General features: G+C 36.1%; 5 protein-coding genes across 7 annotated transcripts in view; 2 read left to right on the top strand and 3 right to left on the bottom strand.

The window, feature by feature from the left end:
- Positions 1 to 923: 923 nt before the first annotated feature.
- On the bottom strand, positions 924 to 2,617 carry LOC116291818 (transmembrane protein 254). Its single transcript, XM_031699032.2, has 4 exons — positions 2,427 to 2,617; positions 2,083 to 2,186; positions 1,823 to 1,882; positions 924 to 1,666 (listed from the first exon to the last, which is right to left on the bottom strand). The coding sequence occupies exons 1-4, from the start codon at positions 2,568 to 2,570 to the stop codon at positions 1,528 to 1,530; spliced, it is 447 nt and encodes a 148-aa protein (XP_031554892.1). The 5' UTR covers positions 2,571 to 2,617; the 3' UTR covers positions 924 to 1,527.
- Positions 2,618 to 2,646: 29 nt separating this feature from the next.
- On the top strand, positions 2,647 to 5,176 carry LOC116291819 (ER membrane protein complex subunit 5). Its single transcript, XM_031699034.2, has 4 exons — positions 2,647 to 2,820; positions 2,960 to 3,012; positions 3,712 to 3,815; positions 4,002 to 5,176. The coding sequence occupies exons 1-4, from the start codon at positions 2,745 to 2,747 to the stop codon at positions 4,096 to 4,098; spliced, it is 330 nt and encodes a 109-aa protein (XP_031554894.1). The 5' UTR covers positions 2,647 to 2,744; the 3' UTR covers positions 4,099 to 5,176.
- The window catches only part of LOC116291814 (retrovirus-related Pol polyprotein from transposon 412), a 15,626-nt gene continuing 8,638 nt past the window's right edge, over positions 3,405 to 10,392 (bottom strand). The window contains exon 2 of one of the 3 annotated variants that reach the window (XM_089026210.1): positions 3,405 to 4,128. The gene's annotated coding sequence lies outside the window, so the exon portion shown is untranslated. Of the gene's footprint in view, positions 4,129 to 9,660; positions 10,072 to 10,392 lie in introns of those variants that run through there. The other 2 variants (XM_089026213.1, XM_089026211.1) reach the window with 2 other exon arrangements.
- On the bottom strand, positions 4,152 to 7,774 carry LOC116291817 (cyclin-dependent kinase 4 inhibitor B). Its single transcript, XM_031699031.2, has 3 exons — positions 7,292 to 7,774; positions 6,881 to 7,087; positions 4,152 to 6,494 (listed from the first exon to the last, which is right to left on the bottom strand). The coding sequence occupies exons 1-3, from the start codon at positions 7,478 to 7,480 to the stop codon at positions 6,378 to 6,380; spliced, it is 513 nt and encodes a 170-aa protein (XP_031554891.2). The 5' UTR covers positions 7,481 to 7,774; the 3' UTR covers positions 4,152 to 6,377.
- The window catches only part of LOC116291816 (uncharacterized), a 4,722-nt gene continuing 2,083 nt past the window's right edge, over positions 7,754 to 10,392 (top strand). Inside the window, exons 1-8 of the mRNA XM_031699030.2 lie at positions 7,754 to 7,985; positions 8,211 to 8,255; positions 8,464 to 8,544; positions 8,795 to 8,847; positions 9,237 to 9,336; positions 9,537 to 9,604; positions 10,027 to 10,095; positions 10,256 to 10,340. Coding sequence (XP_031554890.1) covers positions 7,831 to 7,985; positions 8,211 to 8,255; positions 8,464 to 8,544; positions 8,795 to 8,847; positions 9,237 to 9,336; positions 9,537 to 9,604; positions 10,027 to 10,095; positions 10,256 to 10,340 — 656 coding nt within the window. The 5' untranslated portion in view covers positions 7,754 to 7,830. The remainder of the gene's footprint in view (positions 7,986 to 8,210; positions 8,256 to 8,463; positions 8,545 to 8,794; positions 8,848 to 9,236; positions 9,337 to 9,536; positions 9,605 to 10,026; positions 10,096 to 10,255; positions 10,341 to 10,392) is intronic.

Raw genomic sequence — 10,392 nt, 5'->3', positions numbered from 1 at the left:
TTTTTATAAGAAAAAAACTTCGGTTTCTTACCTTCAACTTCGTTTCGTAGCTCATTGGAAGAGTGATTTTTTTTATCGATTCAAGGGATTAATACTCCACTTAGCAACAAATTTTATTTCCGGCTTTTGGTTTCCGTTAATTTAAAATGCTCAATCTTCGTTCCCGCGTAACATTTTTTCACGTTTTGCTTTTCTTTACTTCTTTGCAAATATTCGACTGTTTAAAAACTTGAAGCGATCTTTCTACGGATTGGAATTTACTACTGCTATATTTTCCTGCAAGAATCGCTATAAATTGAAGTTCCTGCTAATTTCTTCATATATTTATTCGTTTCTCCTTCCTGGCCTCTACAGAAAGCAATGAATGATTCCTTAATGAGCCATTGTTAGTATAAAACAGGTGACGTATCTTTATTCCAGTTGCCTTGCAATTGTTTGGGGGCGCATCTCATGAGAGCCCAGAGAACGCGCACGCACTTCTTCGTATCCAAAACTACTCCATTTTAGAAAAAAATACTAAATAAGGAACTTGCTTGCTGTAATCCCGGCTAATCTTTGTGGGTTTACTATTTTCACATGTAACAGTTGATTATTGGAAGTTGGATTTCCATCCTGCTTGGAAACGTTGTAAACTTCAATCCTGGTCTTTACCTCAAAACATCAAAATGTTCATTTGTAAAAGGACTTTTCAAACAAAAAACACCACACAAATAACTTTAAAATGGTAGCTACAATTGTAGAAATAATTTTAGCTTTCTAGAATCTGTGAAGAACTAAATAAGCTTTAATCCGAGCCCATTATTCAAATTTGCAATGTTCAGTTCATTAATGCAAGCTTCAAAGCAAGATGGAAATCAAACTACCAATAATAAAATGAATCTTTGAACCATTATAAGAACACATGAGCAGGTTTGACTGTAAAATTAAATCTCTTATTCAACATTTTATTATCTTGCATGTAGACAAAAACATACACTGGATTAGGAGCAGCATTATTTAATGACCTGAGGTGTTTTAAATCTGACGTTAATGAGTACAAGCACCAGGAAGTAGTTAGCCATATTACAAAGCTGTCCAGGAAGGTGGGAGGACATCCCTCCCACTTAGTCCCTGAGCTAGCCTGTTTATCTGATGTTGTTATTTCCTGCACCTCACAAACCCAGAAATCATAATCAAAGAAAGCATTGAGTATGATTTCTTTATGAGGTTAAGTGCAGCATATTTACAGCACTGATGTCAGTCATAGTGCAAATTGATGTAGTTATTGTTACCCATGTAACATTCATTCTCTTCATTCAAATTGTGTCTTCTACCAAAACTAGACATTGCTGATCAGCCTTGCCTTGATCATTTATCCCAACACCCAAGAATCACGAATACAGACTTATAAAATTAAACAAACAAACAGACACACACACACACACAACATGATGCTACAATGGAATTATCTGAACCATAGAAAATTGAATGTTTTTTTTTGAGTTTAAAATCCCTGATCATTGCTATAATGACTACATGATTAAATACTTATGAATGTTTTTCCTTCTCTTGTGGAACATTATGCCTAGAATTATAATATTTAAGAATGATTCCAAACGATGCGAAGCCAAGAAAGAGGGTTTGTATTGTCCACTTCATAGTTGTCTTCATGGAAAATTTCAGCTGCCTAAAATATTAATCAAAGGTTTATCATGGAAAACTTATTTAAAAAGCTCCTTTTTTACTTTTCTTACTTTTCTTAGATCTTACATTAGCATACTTCTCAAGCAGTTACAGGAGTTTTAAAAGGAAAAAAATATGATTATGAGCTTTTCTTACTTACCTACACAATCTGTATGATGCAAAAGCTTCTGTAGCATGGATCAAAACCATTATTCTGAAACTATATCGAATAATATTAAAAAAAACCCTTAGAGCTCTATACCACCTTTTGGAGTTTGCCTTTGCTCAGCCTGGGCTCTGGTGGTGTGCAAATGTACTCTTTGTAATTGTTTTTGTTAATTTTGTACCATCCCCGGAATTCTTTTCTCTGCTTCCTGTTTAAAAAATAATATCCCATAATTTGTGTTGGTGATAACTTACCCAGCTTCAAGAGCCTTTGCATAGTTGTCTTTGAGGTAGAAAAGGAAGTTCCCAATGGGACCAAGAGATGAATATGGAATAAGGTCAGGATGAAAGCAAACCATCTGAAATGACAACACATCTTTATCGATATATAGATGTATAGACATATGGCAAAAAAGACGACATGAGATTGTTCTCGGGGGGGTGACTCCGGGGGTGAACGGGGAAGTTTTTATGGGTGGTGAAAATGAAAAATTTGCAGTAGCTTGAAACGATTGGTGGTATTCAAGCGTAGCAGTGAAAATAATATGCATGACATACCATCGTTATATTGGGCTTGTAGAGAAGCATGAAAAACTTACCCAAAATAAGGTCACAGCAGATAGAATTAAGGCATACCACGTTGATGACGCAAACTCAAAGAAATCGCCCTCCAATTGCACCTGTTCTGGTTCATTTTCATCGCTTCCTCTTTGTGTTGTTCGTCTTCTTGTTGGAGGCGCCATCTTGGATTAGGTCCACAGAGAGGGACTGGCACTAGAGTCAATACCCGCTTGTCCATGGACTGCAGGCTCTAGTCTTTCAAGATGGCGAGTCATGAAGATCAACAAGAAAGCTAAAAAAATCCGACATCTTTTTGGGTTGAAAGATTGATATTAGACGACTTGTTTTGCGCGAAAATGATTATATTAGGACGTATATTAGTGTTTATTGGCCTGATAGCCATTCTTCATGCTGGATATTCTGCTGTTCAGTGTAAGTTATTCCACATGTGTCTCACTGCATGACACTTTACATGACTTAATCTTAACTTACGGTTAATTTTAACTTAGCTAATTATATCCTGTAAAGAGTAGGCTCTGAAGTAATGTGGTTTTCTATTTTCGTACTTTAGGTAGAACATATTACAAGCTTTTAGAGGAGGAATTCACATCTTTACCAATTGATGTAAGTCGAGATCGTAGAATAAGATTTTTTTTAGCTTCCATGTGTGTTGAGTGCCATACCATGGAATATATCATGAGTCACTTGTAATTTCTAGGCTGCGTTCATAATGTATGAGGGGGGGGGGGGGGGGAGTTAAAATTAACCCACCTCTGCCTAGTTTCTGTGTACAACTAGAAAGTGCAAGCGATGTGTGGGGTAGTCTATGGTATTGATGGTTTTCACGTCGGCCATGTTGGAGGACTTTAACAAAAGAATTGTCAATGAATTCTTTTGATATATATCCTCCAACATGGCTGCCATGTCTTATTATTTCATTCTCTTGGGAATGGTTGAAAACTATCAATACCACACGAAAACATTGTATAACTAAAGTATATATACAATACAATGGCTTTTACTGCATTCTGTTTTTGTCTGTATTTTCAATGCTGTTCAAGGCTAAAAATAACATCCGGAAATTTGTCTTACTGGTCATTTTCACCATTAACATCTAGCCAAAAAGGAGATGACTAAGCTAAAGCTAATGTGGCCTGTGATCATGGCCATTGACTGATTGGCCATTTTTTATTTAAGCCCTGGGTGTTGGATGAATATAAATTAGATGACCTTGAAGAGTTCTTCAAGTGATTGCCTAGACCCTTATATTCATTGTTAACCATTACCTTTGTTAACTCATGCTTTGCACTTTGATTTCTCTAGATCTACATCCAGTGTTTACTTGGCATGTTACTTGGATGTATTGGAGTAGTCTTAGTAGCAGGAGAGTTTAAGGAGATCCGTGCTGCCGCAGAAATGGCTAGCAAGTAAGATTAAATCACTGGATTATAGCACTCGCATGGATTAATACTACCATATTTGACACATTAGGGACTGGTTATGTACAGGGAGGGAGAGAGGCCAGTGCAAACATGGGGGCCAGTAATTTTTAATAAAAAAATCTATGTAATAATTAATATTTATTTAAGTGTTATTTCTATTTCTTCTTTCAGATCTTGGGAGTCTTTAGGAAACAGACCATCATTTTACACTTTTAATCACAGAGGAAGAGCAATGTTTTCAAATATACCACAGAGTGGTAGCTGGTGACAAGCCACAGAAAATATTTTGCCATCTTTTCTAGAGATACAAAAAAAACCTCATTAATACATACTGAACAATTTATTTGGCTATGTAAAATGAATATATACCAAAGTTAAATACTGCCATAACTTAGAACCCCTTGTAATTTTCATATCTAGTTATGTTCGAATAAGAACACAAACTAGTGAAAGTTTTTCTCTGAACTGTCAGAGTTGTGATGCTCAATTATCATGACTTTGCAACATTTTGATTCTCTGTTTTCTTCGACATTTCTTTAAATGTTTTGGTAATTTTCATCTCATTTGAACAGGCCCTCTTTCCCTGCTAGCAGAGCCTATTTTCCTTTTGTTTTGGTGGAGTGAAAAAAATAGACTGCCGATGTAGGACGTTATACTTGTGATGCCTGCGTGGTGTAACTTAGCAACACTGTCATGGTTTTGACAGCAGCTCTCATCAAACAACGTTTAGTGCCATGATGTGTTACATATTATCATGCGCACTACATGTAACACGTTAAAAACTGGTCTTAAAACTGGTTTTGTTTGTCTATGATTGTGAATGGCAGTTTATCAAACAAAACGCTCTACATCGCCAGAGTCTCCCTCTTCACTGCCTAAAAGAAGGGAGAGAAAGAGGACTCTGCTAGCAGGGAAAGACCCTCTAAGATAACTGACCAATCAGAAGGATTTTAGAAATGATCTGGCTTTTGATGTCCAGCGAATAGTATGGATACATTACATAACAATTATTTTACATTGTACAATATATACTGAGAGACCTTGTATAAATTATATTTGAATTGATAGCACCATGCTTTGCTATATTGCTATTTAGGCAATGTAGCAATAGTAATCTGGAAGTTAGCTTACCAACATTATTGTAAAACATTTAGAATATTTCTTTAAGTATTACAAGTACAGTTCAGTACTTATGTCACAAGCAATTAACCCAGACATTGCCTGATCTTAATACTCTTCTTCTTCTTTATGCTTCGTGATCTGACTAAAGGAAAATGCCTTACAGTCTCTAGTTAATCTTGAAGCATATACATAAATATATCATTAAATACTATAAAAACCGCAAATTTGGCGTAAAAAAACGTCTACGTTCCTTATGATCCAGCCAACCACCCAGTCCATTCCAGCTATGTGCAGTTCCAGATTTTCCAAAATTAAAAAACACTCAAAATTCGGGCAATTAGAAGAGGAAAACAAGTTTTAGGTGGGTATGTTTTTGTTATACATTAAGATTATCCAAATCAAAAGGTGCCAAATCAAAAGGTGAAAAAAATTTTTGATTCAAGATTGAGTAACTGACTGAGGCCCAGTCACTTGCAATCTATTCAGTCACAATCAATCTATTCCAGTCACATCCAGATAACATCAAATTTATTTATCTTAAAAGCATCTTTAATGGAGGAAAATTATTCGTAAAATTCTGTTACGATCCACAGAGTCACCTATACAAATTATGTTTACAGTCCTTTGAAAAACATTTGCCGCTGACCGGCTTCACAAGACTTCAACCAGTGCCACGATTCAAAAGATTTTTTAAAAAATTGTTTTTTTTTTGTGCAAAATTTTGGATACAATCATAAGTTATATACAATGATGCTGCAAATACGGCGTAAAAAAAACGTATACATTCCGTACAATCCAGCAAGTAAAGTCCAGTCCCTTCCAGCTATGTACGGTTCCTGATTTTCCAAAATTAAAAAACACTCTAAATTTGGGCATTTAGAAGAGGAAAACAAGTTTTAGAAGTTGGGCATGTTTATGCTATGCATTAAGATTATCCATGGCTTTTCAAATGGCGAAAATTAAAAACGTTTTACTGGGTTGCCTGTGCACCCCAGTCATAAAATGCCTTTGGTTTATTTTGTAGTCTCAGTTCTAGCGAAGTGTGCATTCTTGTGCAAGAGTACCCATATGGATTTGAATGGCATGTTCAGAAGTGTTTAGAAGTAATATAATTGAGCAGTAAAAGAAGACTTTCTAGGATTAAAATTCAGATATTTATTAATTTTAATACAGCTACTCAATCTGGCTTTAATAGTGGGTTAGTATAGCCTAAAGGAAAATATGGCTTTCAGTCTCTAGATAATCTTGAAAGCATATACATAAATATATCGTTGAATAGAATTGGAACTCATCTGATCAAATCTTCGCCTTGCTGGTCATTTCGACCAGTAACTTAACTTTGAGCCAGAAACTGACCGAGCTAATTTGGCCAGCTATCATGACTAGAAAACGGCCAGCTAACATGTCCATGGCCAGCTGTTGTTTTTAGCCCTGAGGGATGATATCCAATGCTGTTCTTCCCCTGTTGTCCTTGATCTGCTGTAACCCAGGATTCCTGTCCACCAACAATTGAACTATTTCTTTATGACCTTTTTCAGAAGCCTGTGATATGAGCCAAGAAATGTTGTACAAAATGAAGATTAAATTCTGTAATCATTTCAATAGGAAAGTGATCAAAATATAAGTACCCATATCTAGAGGATTTGGTTCTTCAAACAATCAGTTGCACCTTAATAATCATTAGTATCCTTGGAAGGAGGTATTACTGCAGTTTTCAAAATTTTTGCGGAATCAGTAATTGCGAGCTGCAACTGAAATTTGGTATTTCACTGCCGTCAATAAAAATAATCAGGTGGTACCTTTTATGTTCTTGACTGACTGCAGTGATAAACAAATTTCACGAAAAGCCATTGAAATGTCGGTATTTGTAGAATATAAAAAAACGCAGTAAATGATAAGCATGCAAATTCAAATTTCTATCAGCTTACTTTATGGAGTGCTGTTTGTCCATCAGTATCACAAAGTGTAGGGTCTGCTTGATGCTGAAGGAGCAGATTTACAACTCCAATACGTCCACAGTAGGCAGCCCTATGTAGTGGCGTGACTTGGCCAGACCTTGTCTGTGCATTTGCACAAGCTCCCTTCATTAGAAGAAGCTCACAAACTGCAAAATGCCCACTGCGGCTTGCATAATGCTGCAACATGCATAAGCAAGTCACAGGTAAATACTAAATCCATCATATCATATCCCTCTGGTATATTGTGCACTCAAAAAATTTGGGTTCTGAAGATCATTTCTTTTGTAATAATATTTAATTAAACCAATTACTATGTTCAAACATTGAAAATAATTAACCACACAATTGGAAAAATTGGTGTCCAAGTTATTATCTACAAACCAGCGCAGTGTAACCGGAACTATCAACAGCATTGGGGTCACCTCCCTTATTCAGGTAGTCCTCGACCTTTTCAAATTCCCCGTCCATCGCTGCGGTCCAGACGCCTCGTGCGAAATCCATTTCGGACATATTTTGGCCATAACTTGACGAGGAATGACATTTACAACACCCTCCAATATGTTCTTCCATTGTTGTTGACACAATTCCCGGCACAATTGTTTAAAAAAACAACGACAACCGAGCCCTCAAAAGCCACGGCAGTATAAAATTTTGTATCACTTTATAAAAATACGATGTGTTTTGTTATTTTGCAGTTTTTTTCTATTCATGATTCAATAACATTTCAACCTTCCATTTTGTTTTTTCTCTTTCTCTGCAGTTTCCGACAGGCGTTCCATCCAATTGAATTATATTTCGCGTGGGGTATGGCACTACTCGTTTCAGACTTCCATGCAAGCGCGGCCAAAGTTACTTCTGCAAAAACGTTTTGAAAGTTTTATTGTCAAGTATCGTATTTTTTCGTTGTATTGTAAGCCAAAATGACTCGAGAAGAACTCCACAGCCATCGTCACAGAAGCAGAAGTCCTGGACATTCTCGGAGACATCGAAAAGCAAGATCCAGGTCGCCTTCTTGGCCAAAATCTCGGTCTCGTTCACGAAGCAGAAGCAGAAGTCATAGTTTAGAACGTGAACAGTACGTAGAAATATAATAACTTGAATTTTAATGTTGTAACCTTAATTCCTTTTAAATTCATTCTAAATAGCATCTACTGGCATCATATCTTGAATATTGAATGTTTTGGTATCAACAGAGCAGTAATAGATAATATATTAAAGCATTGACTGTCAAAAACTCCCAAATGATGTATAGGGCTAAAATGTTACAAACATAAGCTTATGAGCTTTCTTTGATTTTCAGTTTTAGAAAAAAACAGAAATCATCTGAAGAGCTCGCCATGGAACGGTAATATATAAACTTTGAAATGTTGCACATAATTATTGCTTTAACAACTTCTCCCCTGTGTTTCCCCCCCACAAATACACTTTACTAGTTTCATATATTTTCCAATCTTAGTCCACCTACATTTTGGGTGCTCTGTGACCCCTGTGGATGCCAGATTTTTGTAGCTATTAATAAATGCATGAGATAAACAATGTCTTATTTTTAACAGCCGCAGAGCAATGAGAGAACAAATAATGAGTGATGGTGTCCCTGAGGTATGGGGGCCTGTTCCACGAGAACAGCCAATAGAGTAAGTTGAAACAATTATACACTATATCATTGACTTTCATCACTCAGCAGCAGCCAAGGTTATTCCCTTGAAAATAAACACCTTTGAGAAGTGTCTAAATTTGTATTTAATCAAATGGACTGTGCTGTGAGATAAAGAAGGCATTAAGTTTTTCAGAAGACATAATCTTTAATAATTTTGTTAGGATCAAAACAAAAAAAAAGCATTTCAACTACATGTATTAAGGAGGTTGTTATGTTCCATCTTTTAGTTCTGATGATGAAAGGAAAAGGCTCCATCCTACATTAGCAAATGGCCGAAAAAGTAAGTTATACGATCATAGACTCCTTTTACAGAACAGTTTATTTATTTATTATCACACAATGTGACACTGTAATTTTTCATACATTCTTCCATTTTTATATAGTAACCCAAATGGAAAAGGGGTTGGGATGGAATACCGAGGGAAGGAGAACAAGGGAGAATGGGGAATAAAGGGTCCAGACTCTCTAAACACCCTGCTCCCTTCACCTCACAACCAGCCCTGGGCTTACTACAGTATGCAAGCTATTTTCCTTTTTCACAACCAAGAATTCTCTCTATTTTTTGCCCTTTTTGGTATATATAACCAATACCAAAATTAAATACCTGTATTTTTAATGCATATGTATTTAAGTCTGGTATTTATCACTTTTATTTTCTCATTCACAAAGGCAAAAAGGACACAGATAGTGAGAGTGAAGAAGAAGCACCAAAGAAAAAGCATAAGAAATCAAGTAAAAAGAAGAAGAAGAAGCATAGATCAAAAAAGAGGTAACATTTATTTTAGTATCTTCATAAGACATGAAAGTGGAGATCGTTACTAATTGTGACTAAAACATGCCTTGATTAATCCTTAGTTCATTGTGAGTTCACCTTGGTGTGGCCTCATGTTTAGGGACTGGGCTTCCTGTGGATATGATGGGGCCACATTATATATCATGCATTACAGATGTTTTATTGATTATTTGCAGTAGGAAACACTCAAAAAAGAGAAAGAAGAGAAAGGAAAGTGAGAGTGAAAGCGAGGAAGAATCTTCAGGTAATATTGATGTTGATTGTTAATAAACATTAAATAATTCTTCATCATGACCATGATTATGACTATTGTGTTCATTGAAATTTAATTTTCCAGAGTAAACGGTTACCTAAAGGTGCAATTATTACACAAAGTAATTTTCTCTGCAACTTGTCTCACAACAGGGTTGTAACGAAAGTTGCAAGAGTTTCTACAGGGTGCGGAGACACAATCGTTGCCAAAAGTAGAAACAAATTCAACTTTTCATAGCGATTGCTGCAACTTGCCTTGTAACATTTTTCAAATTGTGCTGTAGGTCACTTCAGGCTGCAATGCTCTATGCAACTTGTGGTCACAACGCTGTTGTGAGACAAGTTACAGGGAAAATTGCTCCGTATAATTCAATGCTCCTTACAACTATTCTCTTTACAAACTAATTATTGTAGATGGATCAGAACTAGAATGGGAGGAGGCAAGTGTAGACAAAGTTACTGTAGAGAAAAAGCAAATAAAATGTAAGTATACTGTTTTTCAATAAGAAAGAATTTACTTGTGATTTTCATGTGGTGCCTATGGGTATGACTCCCAGGGTGAGTTCTACCAGGGGTGTTCCAACCTCTTCAATGAACACTATTCTTAACTCTCATAAGAAAAATCCTGTCATTCCGTTATTAGCTAAGAAAGATGACAAGGAAGAAGAAAGTGAAGTTGTAGGACCACTTCCCATAATGCAAGATGGCACTACACCAGAGCTACGAGAGTAAGTGAAATCTTGATTCTTCTTTTTCACATTAAGTCATTGCAGCCATTTG

This window comes from Actinia tenebrosa, unplaced genomic scaffold (genome assembly GCF_029948245.1).
Source record: "Actinia tenebrosa isolate PJP-AT-01 unplaced genomic scaffold, QUT_ActTen_1.0 PGA_scaffold0__85_contigs__length_37466705, whole genome shotgun sequence".
Lineage (NCBI taxonomy): Eukaryota > Metazoa > Cnidaria > Anthozoa > Actiniaria > Actiniidae > Actinia > Actinia tenebrosa.
Note: the sequence above shows the minus strand (reverse complement) of the source record. Positions and strands in the feature narration are given on the sequence as shown.